Source organism: Dama dama, chromosome 5 (assembly GCF_033118175.1).
Source record: "Dama dama isolate Ldn47 chromosome 5, ASM3311817v1, whole genome shotgun sequence".
Taxonomy (NCBI): Eukaryota; Metazoa; Chordata; class Mammalia; order Artiodactyla; family Cervidae; genus Dama; species Dama dama.
This window is the reverse complement of record NC_083685.1, coordinates 100,967,131-100,987,542: the sequence shown is the minus strand read 5'-3', so window position 1 is coordinate 100,987,542 and position 20,412 is coordinate 100,967,131. Positions and strand designations below refer to the sequence as shown.

Below are 20,412 nucleotides of genomic sequence, written 5' to 3'. Positions count from 1 at the left end.
TCGTGACTTTGATTTCTCATTCTAACTGTACATTTGATCGAAGCAACCTTTCAGTTGCAGGGTGAGATCTTTCTTTTGCGCTTAGAAAATCGCTAAAAAAAGTCGTTCTGCCATAGGTCACCTGCTGTTTATTCTTTGTAGGGCTGAGCCATGAACAAAGAACTTCATCTGAATTCCCAAAGGAAAGAGCTCGAAATATTCTTAGTTCTTTTCTGGTTCTGAAGCACCGACTATACTTAAAATGTTTAGACTTTGGATCACAGGGCACCAAGGTTACTAACTGTAGGACATTCAATCAAGGGCAAATGTTTGCTTGTTGCATGCTTAACTATGAAGTCACAGTCTGGACAAAGACCTGGACTTCTGCAGGAGTCATTATGGATTTTGATTTTTTAAATTTTAATTAAAAAATTAAAAATTTTAACTTCTGCGGGAAGAAGTTAGAAAGTGTGACCTAAAGGAGCTTACATGGTGATTCCATTTATCTGGCACTTTTTCTGTTTTTATAGCTAACCAGAAGGCAGCTTCAACTGCTCAACTTGAAGTTTTCAAGTTTCAAGGTAGGAAATTTCAAATATACCTTCCAAAAGATAGGATAATCCTTCTTCTTTGACCCAAATGATGGCCAATAATTCAACGTTACACCATTTATACTAGAATGGTATTTCTGCTCATTATTCCAGAAAGGAAGCAATTGACAATATTCAATTAACTGGGGACTCAAGTACTCAAACAGAAGTGAAACCAAGGAGGTGAGAGAAAGATGATACAATTAATGCTTCCAGGAAGAATAGTGATTATATCCAATTCTAAAAATAGGAGTGGGGATGGAGGCCCATAGAGTTGTGTTTGTCCTGTAATCAAATCCACTACATTAGAATTTAGGTACAAACCTCTGTGAGTAAAAGGAAGCCCTGGCATGTAAGTAGCATTTGGGACAAAGCCTCTAAGGTCTGGGATTCCTGCTGACCCAGAGTCCGGGAGGATCTGGGGAGACTGATCCGTGAAATTGGATTATGACCTCTGAGGTGCTTTCCAGCTCCCAAATCGCATGTTCCGCCCACCCCAGCCACCCCCATATAGACCAGTCCGTAAGAAACAGGGCTACTCACGTGGTACGATGCCTTGGTTAGCCAGCTGTTCTTGGGTCCTTCTCTGTTGGAGTCGTAACTGTAAAACTTAGAAAAGGAAGTGTTAGTATGTGAGCTGGGCTAAGACTGATTGTGATCACTTCTATTTGCCTTACATCTCTTTTTGCCTGATCACTCTTCTCATATTATTTCTAGAACAGTTCTGAAAGTCTGAAGTGTGTGAAGGACACTTGCATTTTGCTGTGGGCATGGACAAGAAAGGATGAGAGAGGCTGAGGGGTTGCAGGGTTTTCCAGCAAGTGAGTGACCACCAGAGACTAGAAGTCTCATCTCCTCTTTGAAGTGAACAATATTTTCACAGCATCGCACTCTGCCTCCCCCTGCTATTTTACCTGGGAGGTGAATACCATCAAATGCTGCCATGATTTCAAAACAGGAGACAGAGTAAAGAAGGCTTCGTCTCAAACGTGTCACCTGGGTTCAAGTCCCACATCTTGCCCCTTCCTAGATGGATAACTCTGGGCAAGTTGTTCAACCTCTTTGACCCTCAGGTTTTTCATTTGTAAATGGGAACAATGCCCTGTGGGATTGCTATCGTTTGATTAAAACATGTATGCGGGTTGCTTAGTAGAGTGCCTGGTACCATAAATCATCAATAAATGGGAGTACTGGGACTTCCCTGGAAGCCCAGTGGCTAAGACTCCACGCTTCCAATGCCGGCAGCCCAGATTTGATCCCTGCTCAGGGAACTAGATCCCTCAGGTTGCAACTAAGAGTTCATATGCCACAACGAAGCTGGAAGTTTGGGTGCCACAAATAAGACCTGGCACAGTCAAATAAATAAATAAAATAAATATTAAAATAATAAATGGTACTATTGTGAGAGTCTGGAATTCACCTGGAAATTCAGAGAAGGGCCAATGGAGTCATGCTTTGGTTAGAAAATGTAAAACACCATAAATTGTACAAACTATAAATTATGGAACACTCTGTTACTATCTGTAGCATAAGTAGATTACATATATATCACATATATTTATGTATGTAAGTAGTTACATATATGATATATATTATAAGTATAATATTTATGATTTCCTTCTTCTCTTCTCACTTAACCCCCTAAAAGAATCTATCTTTGGACATGTACGTTTTCTCAGGGAGATTCAGAGTTTGCCGTCTTGATTTCTGGGTTTAAGCTGCTCAGGATGAGAACAGAAAGAGCAAAAATTTTCAAAGAGAGGGACTGGTTTGATCACCTTATAATGAAAAGAGAGAACAAGCATTGCTTTCATGAAGAGAAAATTAGAATGGAGAGGAGGAAAATGAAAAGGCTATACAGTTGTCTTTCAAGTTCATTTACTATTCCACAGTGAGGCTTCAGAGCAAGTGCAGTCGTAAGATAGACTGAGACAAGCTTCCCTGGTGGCTCAGTGGTAAAGAACCCGCCTGTCCATGCAGGAGACACGGGTTCGATCTCTGGTCTGGGAAGATCCCATATGCTATGGAGCAACTAAGCCTGTGCCTCAATACTAAGCCTGTGCTCTATCCAGAGCCCGGGAGTTGCAGCTACTGAGCCCTAGAGCCCGTGCTCCACAAAAAGGGAAGCCACTGCAATGAGGGGCCTGAACACCACAAGGAAGCCACACCTCAAATTAAGCCACCTTGAGGTGTGGCTTTGCTTTATTTGTCCCCGCTTGCCACAACTGGAGAAAAAGCCTGTGTAATAAGGAAGACCCAGCACAAAAATAAATAAATAAACATAAAAAAAATAAGATATTCTGAAAGAGTAATGAACACAGGTAATTTTTAAAGGTGTTGCTATGGGTTTTGAATTGGCTTCTCGCCAACCTTCATGGGCGAGACCAATGTTGCTGAATTGCTATCAATTCCTTTTGGAGGCTAGACTGTGCTTTGCTGAACAGTCTCATGTGACTCCATTTTAGGACTGAACACACAAAACAGAATCAAATGGAAATACAAGATTTACAGTAGAATATCTGAAGTAAAAAAAATTCACCAAAAGGCCTAAAAAAAAAAAAGAACGAATATCAAGTCAGTACACTTGAACACAGAGCAAACTGAGGAAGAGAAAGAAAATGAAAAAAGTGGTCAGACCCTCAGGTTCCTGCGCCCCAGTGTCAAAAAGTCTGTTAACAACATCAGCTCATTCAGTTCAGTTCAGTTCAGTTCAGTTCAGTCGCTCAGTCGTGTCCGACTCTTTGCGACCAAATGGACTGCAGCATGCCAGGGTTCCCTGTCCATCACCAACTCCCACAGCTTGCTCAAACTCATGTCCGTCGAGTCAGTGATGTCATTCAACCATCTCATCCTCTGTCATCTCCTTCTCCTCCTTCAATCTTTCCCAGAGTCAGGGTCTTTTCTAATGAGTCAGATCTTTACATCATGTGGCCAAAATACTGGAGCTTCAGCTTCAGCATCAGTCCTTCCAATGAATATTCAGGATTGATTTCCTTTAGGATGGACTAGTTTGATCTCCTTGCAGTCCAAGGGACTCTCAAGTCTCCAACACCACAGTTCAAAGGCATCAATTAGATCATTAGATCTACTTGATCTGTGTAATTGATCTATATATAATAATCAGCTCACTAGAGTCCCAGAAAGAGAGCAGAAAAATAAATAATTGCCACAACTCCCCAAATTTGGTGAAAAACAGAAATTTACAGATTCAGAAAGTTCAACAAACCCCAAACCAGATATAGTCACAGAAAAACCACACTTAGATTCATCATAATCCAATGGCTGAAAACCAAAGAGAAGGAGAAAATCTTGAAAGTAGCCAGGAAAAACAAAACATTACATAAAGGAAAACATTGATTTAAATAACCACAGACTTCTCAGCAGAAATCACAGTCCAGAAAATAAGACAAAATGAAAACCAAACAGAAAACTATCAACCCAGAACACAGAATATCCTGTAGAAATGAAGATGAAATAAAGATAGTTCAGGTAAAGGAGAAAATCAGATAATTTGTTTGCTAGCAGACTTGACTACAGTAAATACTTAGGGAAATTCTTCAGGTTGAAGGGAAATGATATCAGAAGGAAATCGGGGTATTCAAGAATGACTAGAGTATTCAGCAATGGTAACTAGCTGGGTGAACTGTAAAGATCGTGTTCTTCTCACTAGCTAAGTGAAGCATGGCTGGTCGCCCAGCACCCTTGGCGTTGCCCCTCTTGTCACCTGGGGCCTGCTGCAGTCCTTCTCTCCAGTGAAGGACTGGTGGGCAGGCTGTTGGTTTAGCACTCCAAGCCTAGAGGGAAAGGCCAGACAGCCAAGGGCAGGATGATCCTGGCAGTGGCATTTGTCCCTGGGAGGCTTCTTCTTCAGGTCTGGCAAAGCTCCAAGGCTAGAGGTGGAGATTGAATGACCACCTCCCTTTCTGAGCCTGCTTCCTGCTGCACCTGGGAGAGTCCTGACACTGGGGCCAAAACCGTACCACCAGTGGCCTTCACCTCTGGACACCGCTGTCCTTAGCGACTGCCTGGCCTCCGTCCCTGACGGTCTCTGTGCTTCACTGCCCTCCCTGCCTTCAGCTTGCTGTGGTCATCTGTGTCCCCAGAGCCCTTGGCAAACCTCCACTGCTCCACTGTAGCTAAAAATACTCTGAGCAGAGGGTTGCTTTCCAGTCCAAGCCTAACCCCTGCTCCCAGGTCCAACCAGCTACACACTACAGGTATCCATGGAGCTCTCTCTTCGCTTCATTTGAGGCCATATAGTTATCTTTGGGAGGTGAAAGGGAGGGAGTTCTTGATGTCTTTTCCACACCATCCCAACGTGTTCTCATATGGTTCTGGTATTCAGGTGTCAATCCGTCTTAGCTTTCAGAAACAAAGCAATTTCGTTTTCTCTAGTTTTGCATTCTTCTGGTCATCATTATCAGAATTGAGAGTCCTATGTTTATGCTCAAGTTGCTTCTTTCTTTTTAAAAAAGTAAGTTTCTTATTAAAAAAAAAAAATCTCTACAATGTCACATTTAAGGACAAATAGAGATAATCGAAAACAATGTGATATGTCCCCCGAATGTTAAAATAAAGCATGGTGATTACTGTGACCAATTTGAGTTAGGCAATATTTATGTCATTCTAGAAATTTCCATAAATTGCCTAGGAATCAATCAGTAGATCTGAGAAGATATTAAGTTTAGAACAAGAAGGAATCCTCAGTACATGCTGTTCTTTTCTACACAATACTGAGATTAGTGATTTTTATCTAATCATAAAAATATCAGCTCTACTATATTAAATTCTCTTCAAGACTGACAATTAGCCCAACTTTGTTTTAGTGGTGGAGAAGGAAATGGCAACCCATCCAGTGTTCTTGCCTAGAGAATCCTGTGGACAGAGGAGGCTGGTGGGCTGCTGTCCGTGGGGTCGCACAGAGTTGGACACGACTGAAGCGACTTAGCAGCAGCAGCAGTTTTCTTGGTACAAACACAGATGTTTATACTAATCAAGTTGCTTCTTTATTCAGAAGTTCTGGGCTCTCAATTCTGATTTTCTCATCTGTCTGGCTTTTTTCTGTCCCAGTTCTACACTATTTGAATTATTCTAGACTTAAGCATAGATGTTCATGCCTGGTAGTGAGGATCTTATATCAACCTTCTTTTATAAACGTGTCTTAACTACTCTAGCCTGCTTTCCCACCCCCACCCCCCAAATGAATTTTAGGATGTGAGTAGCAAGTTCTGCCATCACCTCAAGAACCTACCTCTCTGGAAGCAGAGGGGATACATTCCTTTAATATTCTATAATTATAAGTGTGAACCCTAACCAGCCAGAGAAGCGTTATCCTGTTTAAGATTATCAAAGAATATATAGAAACTTCAGGGTCTAGGATAGTGCAAGATCAGGAATAGGTTCTCTGAATGCAGCTGGGACTGAGACTGGGTACCCAACTCAAGAATGGGAGCTAGAAGTACTATTCACAGTAGCCAAGGTATGGAGATAACCTGAATGACCGTCTGCCAATAAACAGATAAATCTGTGGTATACACACACAATGGAATGTTACTAAGCCGTGAGAAAGAATGAAAGACTGTTATTCACTGCAACATGGGTGTACCTAGAGATTATCACACTCAGAGAAGTCAGTCAGAAAAAGGCAAATAGCATATGATATCACTTATATGTGGAATCTAAAATACAACACAAATGAGCACATCTATGCATTGGGGAAACACGTAGGAAACAGACTCCCAAACACATAGGACAGTTGCCAAAGGGTACTGAGGAAAGAGATGGGTTGGGAGCTTAGGCTTAATAGATGCAGACTAGTATATAAAGAACGGATAAACAACAAGGTCCTACTGTACGGCATAGGGAACTATATTCAATATCCTGCGATAAACCATTGTGGGAAACAGTATGAAAAAGAAGCTATCTACTTTGCTGGAGAGCAGAAATCAACACATTGTAAATCAACTATACCTCGATAAAATACATTTTTTAAAAATGGTAGCTAGAATATGTCTACACACCACTGGGTTGCAACCAGAATATGACAGAGGCCTGTGCCCAGCAGAGCAGAGCCAGCCAGGATGGGAAGGACCAGGTCTAGCTGGGCACGTCTCTCAACAGTTTCAGGTAGAAGAGGAAGGAAATATAGGAACTGATGGATATAGTGACATTCCTCCTGTCACATAGACTTTGGACTCTAAAGTTTAGCCTCATGGGTGCAAATTTCAAATGAAACAATTTGGATGATAAAATGGTAACTTCTGCCACACTAAACCCTATGTTTTAATGTATTTCTTCCATTGGAAGGTTTCCTTTCAAATGAATCAGAAGCCGCTAAAACATGAAGCATGTTTCATTTTCACTGCTTCCTTGGTAACTAAGCACAAGGGACCTTCAGCTCAGTATCACCGTCCATAGTGTCTCTATAGCCACAGTCATGTAGGGTACCATTCTCACCAACACAGGTGAATGGCTCAGCCGAGTGTCTGGTTAGGATGAGGCTCCTGAATGATCCCAGGCTCTGACGGCATCACACAGAGTTGTTGCCATGGTTTTGGTGAGAAGTATTGCTTTTCTGAGGATTACAAAACACTTTATGTTCCAACCCCATGCTGGCTCATTCCTGACAGAGTGGAAAATGCGTCTCCTTGGCTGAAATGTTCCTCTTGAGTCCAGCCCAAAGATGACATTTTTAGGAAAGTTTGAGAAGAATCCTGGGGCTGTTACTGAGTCACGATAGAGTAGAAATGGATCTTTTCTATTTAAAGAGTTTTGTGCTACTGTTTGAAAATGTCACATTGCTAGGGAACAGTGGAAATGGAAAACTTTCCATTTGCCATCAACAAAGGAAGATCGTTACTGAATGTGAAGCAGAGGAGCTGAAGAGAAGTTCTGTTACCTGTCTGACCAAAATAGAAGGAGGCTGATGGGAATTTGATTTAAGAATATTGGTCTGAACAAGCTTGGAGCTCTAAAATGGGATCACTCATCTGGAATGTAGCACACATAATTTCAACTCCCACCCCCACCCCCCGCTCCTACAAAGCTGTAGTTTGGACTAGTTCCAGAATCTCTCTGGATCGCAGTTTAATACAAAGCAAAAGAAGAGATTAGCTTAGCTTAGATCAGGATTTCCCCAATTTATCTTATATCAAGAGTCACCTGGGACCTGGGCGGGGGGAGGGGTAAAAAAAAACAGTATCTCTTTGGGACCTTTCCTGGAGACTATGGTCCAATAGTCCTGCGGTATATTGGAAATATATTTTAACAAACTTTCCAGGAAATTCTGAGGAAAAAAGTAGGTTTGAGAAATAGAAATAAGCAAATATACTATGTGAAAAAACAAGACCATGTTTTTACACTGTTTTGTGACTTTCTTTTTCATTGGTAATATACTGTCGTGTTTTTTTTGGTCAGGGCTATATCTGTACACCATCATTTTTAATGACTACACAGTATCTGGTCATGCACCAATATCTGTTTAACAAATCTCCTTTTATTGTACATTTAATTTTTCTTCCTGCATAAGTCATGTATTGTATTTGTACCCCTACTGGGACTATTGGAGGGTTTCCATTTCACTACATCCTTATCAATGCTATTAAAGAAGAAAAAAGCCTTACTAATTTGATTGGTATCCATTATACTTTCTAATAAGTCAGACACATTTTCATAGATTTGTTGATTATTAGTATCTTTTCTTTTGTGAATGACCTGATAACATTCTTTGCAAAGTTTTCCACTGGCATTACATTTTCTTATAGGCTTTGGGAAAGCTATTTTTATCTGAAGCACATTAAACATAGTCATATGTTGTAAATTCCCCCTGGGTTTTAGTTTCCACTCAGTTTTGAGTGCAATGGTTTTTGGCATTTAATATTTCTATATGCAATCCTATTAAAAGCTCTTTTATGATTTCCATCTTTGGTGTATGTTTTGGAAAATCCTTTTCATCTCCAGATTATATATTCATTTAAATGTTCTTATATCTTTAAGATTTTGGGTTTTGTATCTGACTTTGCAATGCGCCTGGAATTAAATTTAGTATATAGTATTAAAAAAGGTTTTCATTATTTTTACAAATGTTAATTATTCTAACATAATTTCTAATCAAACAGATTTTAGATATCAATTTTGTTATACACTGAATATATACCCTTGAATCTGTTTCTACTCTTTCTTTATATTCTGACCTCAATATTTTGTTTTGTTTGCTTACAGGCTGGATTTATTCCTAACTTAAATATACATTTTGTATGGCATGGGAGTCTGATTTGGGAAACCCTCAGCTCCCCAGTTGCTTAATACTTGTGTAGGTGACCCAGTCCAAGCCTTCAGAATGATTCCCAAGTAATTACAAGGGTCTGGGGTTCCAAACAATAAAAGTAGCTTCTAAAAGTATACATTGTCTAGACTTTCAACAGTAATACTAGATGCCAAAATACATGGAACTGTATCAAAGTTTTGTGGATAATTTAGAAATCTAGCATTCTGATCATACTAAGTCAAACAAGTGGAATCAGAATGTCATAAATTTTTTAGCTAGACAAAAATTCATAAAATTTCTAAAATATATACGTATTATACTATATATACAATATGTATGTATATATATGTATACAAAAGCTTCTCTTCACAGAGCTTTTCAGATCTATTATAGTCTTCTGGGCTTCCCATGTGGTGCTAGTGGTAAAGAATCCACCTGCCAATGCAGGAGATGTCAGAGATGTGGGTTCAGTCCCTGGGGTGGGAAGATTCCCTTGGAGGAGGGCATGGCAACCCAGTCCAGTATTCTTGCCTGGAGAATCCCATGGACAGAGGAGCCCAGCGGACTAAAGTTCATGGTGTTGCAAAGAGTTGGACACTACTGTGTAAGTACCTGCACACATATCCTTCTACTTCTCTGCATACTATTAATTTTTGAGAGCTTAATACTGAAATTCCACCTAAAAATCTCATTTTATCTATTTATAAATAATTGTAATATATAGTGAAACTATATATAACCTTGTTCTGTATTTTCTAAGTCTCCTGCAAAAGTGTCTTCACACTTTCATAATTTAAAAAAATGAAAATTGAAAAATAATACAGTAGCTTCTATCAGCAGCAGAGGTGACATATCAAGTCAAGACAGCGCCATGTATTTGTGGGCATGTTTATATATGGCAGGTAGGGAAAGCTTAATCCAGTGAAATCTGAGTCTGAATCGGTCCTGAACTTCTCATTTTATCAGAAAAGGGAGAAGACAAAAGAAGAGAAAGCAAAGATGGGCTAAAGGTAGAAAGAGGAAGTAAAGAAGAAAGAGAGTAGGACAGAGGTTTAAATTTTTATTGTAAGAAGAGTATTTGTGTTGGTATGCGTACTCCAGTGATGGCTCTCAGTTCATATGTATTGAACAGAATGTAAAAGATGGGTCAGATTAGGGGCATGTGAGGTCCCGCTCCAGAAAGGAAACAAGAGATGGGCCCTGTGTCTTAAGTGTTTCCCAACTCTTTGGCAATTGTGAATTCTTGTGTATTACTTTCTGTCTAGATTGTGACATGGGCCCATGCAGCTGTATCACACAAAGAATCCCAAAGAAATTGCTGGGATCTGTGTGTTAAACTTTTATTTGGTCCATCTAAAAAAATCATTACAAAGAACATCATCCTTATCCTTACCCACCACTCCTCCCATGCTGCCATGGAAACAGTGGCTTCCTAAGACCATCATATGATTGGTATTTGATTGGTTTTCTGTTCCACCCTTCCGCCACTCAACTTTTTTTTCTTTCCCTACCAAGTTCTCCACTTTTCTTAAGTGAATCTCTCTTAGCCTTGCCTCACCCATGATCTCTGTGCAGCTAACTTGCCATCACCTCTGTAGCCTCTAAGAATGGTCATATTTTCTAAAAGAACCCCAGAATGCATGGACTAACAAGACTTTTCCCCCAAATTTTAAATTAATTTGTATTTAAACATAACAAATATCATAACCTAACTTGCATTTATTTTACATTTAGTAAGTCATTTTTGGGTAGGAGGAGAAATAAATTAAAAAAAAACCTCAAAGGAGGTGAATGATAAACAGAAGACATGTACTCACTAAACCAATCATATATTCATCATCCATATGAATATATATTCATATGGATATATATATGATGAATCATATATTCATCATCATCATCTTTCTTCTAATGTTCCACAAAATCCAGCCCAACACTGGCACTGCCATGACTACCAGGGAAGGTGAAATCAATTCCCTAATTTTGCTGAGTGAACCCAAGAGTCTTTTTCCAACAACATTTCAAAATAATAACACAAGGAGATCATCTCTCTCGGCCCCAGTCTCCCTTCCCATGAAGGACAGGACAAAGTCAGCAATAGGTACTCTGAAACTTAAAAAAAAAAAAAAAAATCACTGAAAACTTTTTTTTTCAAACTGAAATTCTACATGGAAGGAAAAGCAAAAACAAAACAATACCCAGGACTAGGGTGCATGATAAAAGCAGAACCTCTTGTGAAATGTCAGAGTTCTATGAAAAATCATTGGATTGGATTGTCTCTAAATCTCTTCCAACTTAAATACGTTACTTTTGTGATTTTGATCTAAAAAAGTCTCAACCCTCCAAGGAGACATTGCTTAGGAACAGATGGGTTGATTTCATCCACGGAGTGAGGGCTGAGGGGTGGATTATGACGCCCTCTTCGCCGCAGCAGAACCGTTTCTCCAGGCCTTCTCGGTCCTTTGAATGTCCTCATGTGCTCTGTCACTTCAGTCGTGTCTGACTCTTTGCGACCTCGTGGACTGTAGCCCACCAGGCTCCTCTGTCCATGGGATTCTCCAGGCAAGAATACTGGAGTGGGTTGCCATTTCCTTCTCCACTGAACCTCCTTGCAGGGGTACAAAGCCTCGTGAGATGCAGGAAAGCTTCGGATTCAGAGGACCACACCCAGGTTCCTTAGCAACAGCAGCAGAGGCAAGCCTTTCTCACCAGCAGATGGTGGTGGGCTGTTGCTCTGTTTCTGTATCACCTTCTTACAATGGGCTCTTGGCTTCCAGTAGAATCCTCTGAACCCTAGTTAGCAACCAGCATCCCTTGGTAACCCTGAGAGCCATCTTTCCATCAGACCTATAGCTCTGCTTTTACTCTCGTTGCTCTATACTTTTTTCAAGTCCTGCATATGCAACATGCCCTCTGTCTAAACACTAATTCTTTTAATCATTTGAATATTGGATAATGGAGGTCAAAGTCCAGAATCCTAGAGAAAACCAAAGTGAATTGCATTCAAAAATTAACTTGCATCTATACTGAATTTCTATTTTGCACACAGGCAAAATACTTATGAGTTGCAGTTAGAAGATCACCAGAGCTCTGTCTGCTGAAATATATCAGTGGATGTCCCCTGCAAGTCACACGAGAGTTCAGGGGACCAGGCCTGGCTCTTCCCATGAAATAGCTGTGTGACCTCGGCCAAAGATACGTCACCTCTCCATAACTCGGCTCCCTCCTACTAAAACAAGAAAGATGAGCTGGTGATCCCGGAGGTCCCTCGGCGTGTTAATATTTCATGACCCTTGGCTTCATCTTTGACCAGGGTCTTTCTTTGTAATTCTCCAAATTCAAGCCACTGAGATGTTTCTTAATCTCAAGAGTTTTCCCCATGAGATGATGCGACATGTCTTGGAATAGTTCTAAGCATTATATTCAAACTGCAGGAAAAAGGCTGCAAGATAGAAAGCCGTCCCCCACCGATGGTTCTAAGAAGTCAGGTGTGAAATGCTGGGTCTTGAAATGAATCTCCAGAAGGAAACATGACCCCCAAATACTATCACTTTTACAAGAACTCCAGAAATCTTTAGGGACCCCAGGCCAATTTGGTGATCACGCAATCTTGCATGAATCTACTGACTCAGTCTCTCAAAAAGGATTCAGTTGTTCCTTGCTATTGGCTGAGGCGTCTCCAGACACTGACCATGATACACAGTAATTTAAGGCGTGAATAATCTAGTGAGGAAGAGCAGACACCCACACGTGAGTCAGAGAAATAAAGTGTTAGGCAACACATGATTAAAGCATCCATATACATAGGCGGCTACCAAGGATAAAAGAACAGAACCTTTACTTTTTCAAGGGAGAATCTTATTAGAAAGAGGGCTGATAAAGGGAATTGTTGATCAAGGGAAGAAGTACACATTAGAAACTAGAACATGGAATCAACATGGTACCACCTGTCCAGTGCCGGTTTTGTGATCACATCACCTGCCACCAGCATCCCACGAAGGGCCCTGTGCTAGTCTAAGGCTGTGTGGTCACCACCTGAAATTGCAACCATTTACAGGGCCTCATATTATAATTCTGCATCGGGCCCCACCCACTATGGGGTGTACCCCAGAATATCACCTTGTTCCAGGAGAGGGATCCTACTGTGGGGTGGTAAGAGATGGGACTGGAAAAGGAAGTGGGGTTCATAGACAGAGGGCTTTGAATTCTACACTGAACTGCTCAGACTTTATCCTGTAGGAAGATAGAAGGTTATTTTTTTTTCAAACTTTAAACTTTTTATTTTGTATTGGGGTACAGCTGATTAACAATGGTGTGGTAGTTTCAGGTGAACAACTAAGGGTCTCAGCCATATCTGTACACATATCCATTCTCCCCCAAACCTTCCTCCCATCCAGGCTAACATAACATTGAGTAAAGTTTTATGTGCTATACAGTAGCACTTTGTTGATTATTCATTTTAAATGGAGCAGTGTATACCTGGCCTTTCCAAACTCCCTAACTATTCCTCTCCCCTCACCCCACCTCCCCGAGGCAACCATAAGCCTGTGAGTCTCTTTCTGTTTTGTAAGTAAGTTCATTTGTATCATTTCTTTTTAGATTCTGCATAAAAGTGATGTCATACCATAGTTCTAGAAGGTATTTTTTGAGCAGCAGAGTTATATGGTAACATTGAGATTTGAGGACAAATAATCTTGTGATAACATGAATGGGGGAGACAGGGCTGGTGTGAAGACCCTTATCAGGATCCATTAGCAAAGTCAGAAAGTTCACTTAGACGTGGTGAGAGCAGAGAGAAGAGGTAAATTTGAGAAACAAATGGAAAAGAGGAATCACTGTGTCTTGATAATAAATTGAAGACGGAGAGACAGAGACAGTTGAATCAAATTTACACGACAATTTCTTTCCCCAGGCTTTTGCAAAAAAAAGATAAAAATAAAATGACAAAAACTAAAGCACTGTGACTATAATTATTGGTGGCAAAATTGGTAGGGCTGTCAGGGGCCTCTGAGGCAAGGCTTTCATTCGAGAACTTGGCAGTAAGGTGAGTGGGTTAACATTGTTCAATCCTTCATTTTATCCACTCAATATTTACTGATCTCGTCCTAAACGTCTAGATACCACTTTAGACATTAAAGATCTGGCTGCAAATAAAGCAGTCACGGGCTCTGCCTATGAAAATGTTACAGCCTAGGAGGGAAAAGATGTTAAACAATTACAATTGTGGGTATATGATGAAAGGGAAGAGGCACATCATTTTGAATCAGAGAGACTTTTCTGGTCTTTTCTCCCAGGAAACTTAAACAAATAAATGAATGGAGTTGTTAAGCCCATGACACTTAATTTGCCACCTTTCAATTTCACTGAACTACAGCCGACTTTGTGGTGTGTGTGTCCACATGTGAGCAGGGATAATTTCCGTTCCCAAAAGACTTGGCTTCCCTGATGAGAAAGGGGGGAGATTCTGACAGAGTGAAAGAGAAAATGAGAAGCAAGTGATACTTGCCTTCCATTCCCCTCTGAATGGTTTCCCACTGAATTACAAGGCAATGCTCTTTTGATCTGCTACGGAGGTGGGTTTTCTGTAGCCAAGATGTTCCCACTGGATGGCCTCTCACCCAGCCAGGCTGGGCTTTTCCCTAGAAATTTTGGAAATAGGACTGGGAGACAGATGTCTATTTTGGAGCTGTGGGGAGTGGCCATTTTCAACCACATGAACTGGACAGATGGTGAACCTGGCTGACAGGGATGCAAAGAGCCAGTGAGAGTGTGGCTGGAGGGTGTTCCAGTCCGCAATTCCAGCCCATCCTCCTCTATGGATCAACCACATTCCTGTTGCCGAGTTCCAGGAGACACCCCAGTATGCTTATAAGCTTTTCTGTTTAAGCTTATTCAAGAATTCTATTTAATTTTCTACTGTTTGCAAACCAAGATGCTCCCTACTGATTAGCATTGAAGAGGGACAGCCGGTGGCGGTGGAAAGTTACCAGGAAAAGCAAGCAAAGCTCTGAGACCTATTTTTAAATCCTGGTTCACTAATCAAAATCCCTAAGGTATGGACCCAGGGTTTGTAAAGGTGGCCGAAACAAATACTGCAAAGCGTGGCATTGGCAGAGCCAGGAAGCTGGGATAGGCCTGTTGCAGGAAACATCTCTGAGTGGTTGTTAATGTTGCATCTTCTCTCTGTGGGGCCAGGTAAGGACCACAAGCCCTGGACAGAGCAGAGCATCAGCCAGCTGCAGGTTCTCCCCTCAGAAGGGGCAGTCGTATCTGTCTGTAACTTAGGCCTTGAACTTCTTTTTGTTGACCTCCACCCTGGGTTTTGGGCTTCCTGGGTGGCTCATCAGTAAAGAATCCACCCACAATGCAGGGGACATGAGTTTGATCCCTGGGTTGGGAAGATCTGCTGGAGCGGAAATGGCTTCCCACTCCAGTATTCTTGCCTGGGAAATCCTATGGACAGACGAGCCTGGTGGGCTACAGTCCATGGGGTTGAAACAAGTCAGACATGACTGAGCAACTAAAGAACAACCACACCCTGGGTTTAGCTGAATCGACCTTCAGGTACAAGCCCTGACTTTGACATCACTGTCTTCAAGGACACAGGCCAGTGGAGGGTTTTGTGAAAAGTAACAAGCAAGGGACTTCTCTGGTAGTCCTGGCTAAGACTCCAGGCTCCCAATGCAGGGAGCCCAGGTTTGATCCCTGGGCAGGGAACTAGATCCCACCTGCCTCAATTAAGAATTATCATGCTGCAACTAAGACCTGGTTCAGTCGAATAAATAAATTAAAAAAAAAAAAATAAGATGTTTAAAAAAAGGAAAGAAAGTAACAAGCAGGACCACCCTGGGAAGTTTCAGTGATGTTCAGGACTGGAAGCTGATACTGTCAGACACAGACTGTTGAAATAATTGCTCTCTTCTTGCCCAATGGATGGCCTGTCACAGAATCCTTTCCTCTACCTGCCACTTCATGACAAATAGATGGAGAAACAATGGAAACAGTGACAGAATTTATTTATTTTTTTTGAGCTCCAAACTCACTGCAGATGGTGACTGCAGCCATAACATTAAGAGATGCTTGCTCCTTGGGAGAAAAGTTATGACCAACCTAGATAGCATATTAAAAAGCAGAGACATTATTTTGCCAACAAAGGTCCATCTAGTCAAAGCTATGGTTTTCCAGTAGTCATGTATGGATGTGAGAGTTCGACGGTAAAGAAAGCTGAGCACTGAAGAACTGATGCTTTTGAACTGTGGTGTTGGAGAAGACTCTTGAGAGTCCCTTGGACAGCAAGGAGATCCAACCAGTCCATCCTAAAGGAAATCAGTCCTGAATATTTATTGGAAGGACTGATGTTGAAGCTGAAGCTCTAATACTTTGGCCACCTGATGTGAAGAACTGACTAACTGGAAAAGACCCTGATACTAGGAAAGACTGAAGGCAAGAGGAGAAGGGGATGACAGAGGATGAGATGGTTGGATGGCATCACCGACTCAACGGACATGAGTTTGAGTAAGCTCTAGCAGTTGGTGATGGACAGGGAAGCCTGGCGTGCCGCAGTCGATGGGGTTGCAAAGAGTCAGACACCAGGGAGCAACTGAACTGACTGACCTGGTATTTTCCAACTCTGGGACAAACCTCCTTCCCAGGAGTCGCCTGCATCACTCGTGGGTCTGACGTTGTCTCAGTTGGGGTACATGGGCATCAACCCACCTGGTACAGAGGAGACAAGCCGACGAGAGCTGAGAGAAGGTGGCCCTTTAGGCCCGGTTATCTACACTGTTCCTGCCCCAATCCTGGCCGTGTTTCTCAAACAAGGCTGAAAGCCAGGGATTCTTTTCGTGTGTCCTGTTGACATCTGAGCACACCCTGCTCCTCACCTTCAGAGTCCAGGTACCAATAATAACTGTTCCCTTGGCCACGTGTTACCCCGTGCACTGACATGCAGCCAAGGGGTCACAGTGACCGAGAACAGAAGCGGACCGTCCACCCATCCATGTCTGGGGACATTCAGAAAGAGGAGGAGAAAATGACCACTGGGTGACGGAAAGTAACCCTTTGTGGTGAGATGGAGAAGGGGAGCCTGGGGGCTGCTGGACTGGCCTGAGCGGTCCTCGCAGATGAGCACGGGGAAGAGGCGGGGACCGGGCATCACAGCTCTTTCTTCACCTCACAAGACGTCCTGACTCTGCCTCCTTCGAGACACAGGAAGGAGACACACGAATTCAGGTCAGCTTCCAGCGCTGGGCACGTGTCGGGTAGAAAATCACGGGCATGTTCACATGCCAAGAGCCCCAGCGCAGGCTGACCACGCGGTTGTTTCAGTGATTAAGCCTCACGCACAGAGTCGAGTTGTTTGAGAACGCCGTCTGTTCACACAAACACTGCAAAGCGACCCTCTCCCTAAGCACCACGCTCTCAGCTTGTCAAAACATTTGAAGAAGACTAATTCAGGCCTCAAAAGGAATTCTCTCTCATGCAGCCAGCTGCCAGGTCTGTGAGCCGAAGGCTCTTATGTCACAATATTTCAAGACACTAGAGACAGGAGGAACGCGGGCCTCGAGTGGCCATCCCGTGGGGCTGACGACGTCAGGAAGGGGACAGAAGGCGCTCTTCACCTGCTCTCTGGTGGTGGGGATGGGATGAGGAAGCCAGCTCTGGCCAGTCTAGATGCCTGTGAAGAGCAGTACAGATCAGGAGTCACAGACATGGGCTCTGAAGCCAGGGGTGGGTGCGTTCAAGTCCCAGCTTTTCCATTTACTACTCGTGGAGTTTTATGAGATGTCCTTTGGGGCTGGGTGCTCCAGTTTCTCCATCTGTGAATGTGGGGGGACAGACAGGGAGCCAAGGTACCACCCCCAGGACTGTCATGAGGAGTCAGGTAGTAGAACATACATGTGATGTGCTAATAGCCGTATACCCAGCAAACAGTGAGCACGCGATCATTCTTGGGGTGCTCTACAGGACTGTGGTGCGTGTCCCCAAAGTCCTCCCTGTGTGGGGAGGACCAGCCGGCCTCGGGCCACACTGCCATCAGAGCTGCCCACTGAGCCTTGCCGTGGGGAAATTTTTTCCTCCATCGCAAACAGGTCCCTGGAGCGCAGAACAGCAACTCAGCAACTGACATAAACAATTTCAAACAATCATTTCAGAAGACAAATGGCTCCATTTGGGCATCAAGATTCCTCCCAGAGGCTTTCCCTGCCTGTTTATGTGTTCCGTGGCCTCCAGCCACAAGTGAATTAGGCGGACAGCGCGCTCACGCCCAGGGAGGCGGGAGGGGCCTGTGCCGACCAGCACCTGCTGTTTGACCTGCTTTCCTTGAAAGCTGATGCTGGGGTTGGGGGGGTTCTGGAGGAAAGAAACACCCATTTCCACCTGCCGGTGCCCACCCGTCATGGGAAACATTGTGAGATACAGGGAAAATAGAAAATGTAGGTATATTACATTTTTTTTTACACATTAGAAAATAATCTTGGCCCTGCTTTTATTTTTTTTATAAGGTTTTGAAACAAACATAATATTTCGGGACTTCCCTGGTGGCACAAGTGGTAAAGAAGATGCCTGCCAATGCAGGAGATGTAAGAGAGGCAGGTTCGATCCCTGGGTTGGGAAGATCCCCTGGGGGAGGAAATGGCAACCCACTCCAGTATTCTAGCTGGAACATTTCCTATCTCTGGGACATTCCATGTTGCTGGGTTCTAGTCTATATGCTAAGACCAGAAACTTCTGCAGAGGGTGGTGCTTTACTGAAGCCAAAGGCTCCTTTGTTTCTATGCCTATTCAGCTCTCCTCTCTCCTCTCTGTAGAACTTGCTGAATTCCACCTCTCCTAATTCAGTCCCTTCTGTCTTGAAGCCAGGGGAGATGGCTGCTTCATGTGAAAACAGCTCTAAGCAGAAGGACCATTTATTTTGTTGAGAGTGACTGGCTTTGAAAAAGCCAGGCGTCTACCCATCGCTGCACCATCGGTGCTTCCCCATGGCTGTGCGTTCCTCAGAGGATCAAGTGGCCAACTTGGTTCTGGGAGCCTGGAGTCCAGGCTCTGGTTCTAAATCTACTAAGTGACCTTGGGCAAATTTCTAAACATCCCTGACCCTCAGGTCTCCTCATCCAGACGACCAGTTTTGCAATCTCACAGAGTTGTTATGAAAATATAAGCACAACGACTTGAGAGTTTAATTCACCATAAAAATAAAAGGTGCTATAATTTAGCAGACTGCTGTCTAAACCCCAGGCACTGCTCCCTGCGGTCAGAGCTCTACACACTGGTTTCAGCTTTAGATGGAATGACATTTTCAGTTGTCAATGTGGAGGATCTGGGATCTCAGGGGAGCTGGAAGAACAGCCATGAGCCATGCTCATCCTTAGAGCTGATCTTGCTAAACCTTGCAAGATCCGGCTCTCACCAGAAACACATTAAGACCTGAGCTGATGGGGCTGGTGCACTGGGATGACCCAGAGGGATGGGATGGGGAGGGAGTTGGGAGGGGGGCTCAGGATGGGGAACACATGTACACCCATGGTGGATTCAAGTCAATGTATGGCAAAACCAATACAATGTTGTAAAGTAAAATAAACAAATAATTAAAAAAAAAAAAAAAGACCTGAGCTGAACAACCACCACCTCTGTCGGGAGAATGAAAATGATAACAATGTCTTCCTCAAAAAGTTTTTGTTGAAAGAGAGGGAATAAGTGATAGTATCTATATAAAACATTTATAGAATATATTGTAAACACTACAATGATAATGATTGTCTGTATTACTCGCAAACACCACCTGGGGCTGAAAAGAAATGAGGGACCTCCCTGGCTGTCCAGTGGTTAAGACTTCGTCTTCCAATGCAGAGGGTGCAGGTTCGATTCCCAGCTGTGGGAGGGCTTAGATCCCGCATGACTTAACGGCCAAAAAACCAAAACATAAGACAGAAACAATAAATTCAGTAAACAACTAATTCAGTAAAGACATTAAAATGGTCCAAGGACACCCCTATTGATCCAGTGGCTAAAACTCTACACTCCCAATATAGGGGCCTGGGTTCGATCCCTGGTCAGGGAACTAGATCCTGCATGCTGTAACTAAGACGCGGCACAGACAAATAAATAAACAAATGAAAATAAATATTTTAAAAATGGTCCACATTAAAAGATATCTTAAAGGAAGGAAGCAATGAGGAGAGTTAGCAGCAAATCTTATGACATAAACATCAGAGGCTAGTGGTTGGTAATTTACAAACAATATGATATTTTATAATAATATTAAAGGTATTTAAAAATACCGTACAACAGTCTATAGTATATGGATGTGAGTAAGGATAAAATCAGGAATATTAATCTGTGAATAAAACTGCTAGCTTTGTTGAAGTCTATAGACCCATGAAGGCAAAAGGAGAAGGGGGCAGCAGAAGAAGAGATGGCTGAATGGCATCATTGATTCAATGGACATGAGTTTGACAAACTCTGGGAGAGAGTGAAGGGTAGGGGGGCCTGGTGTGTTGCAGTCCATGGGGTTGCAGAGTCAGACATGACTTAGCAGCTGAACAACAACAAGCACACCCCTGTACTAGATCAAAT

The 20,412-nt window shown here is 42.7% G+C and overlaps 1 protein-coding gene across 3 annotated transcripts in view; it reads right to left on the bottom strand.

Annotated features, from left to right (window-relative positions):
- The window catches only part of MYOCD (myocardin), an 87,913-nt gene that overhangs the window by 56,171 nt on the left and 11,330 nt on the right, over window positions 1-20,412 (bottom strand). For all 3 annotated transcript variants that reach the window (XM_061143513.1, XM_061143511.1, XM_061143512.1), the window contains exon 2: window positions 1,113-1,178. Coding sequence is in view for 2 of the 3 variants with exons in the window: in XM_061143511.1 (XP_060999494.1) it covers window positions 1,113-1,178 (66 nt within the window). In the remaining variant the exon portion in view is untranslated. The remainder of the gene's footprint in view (window positions 1-1,112; window positions 1,179-20,412) is intronic.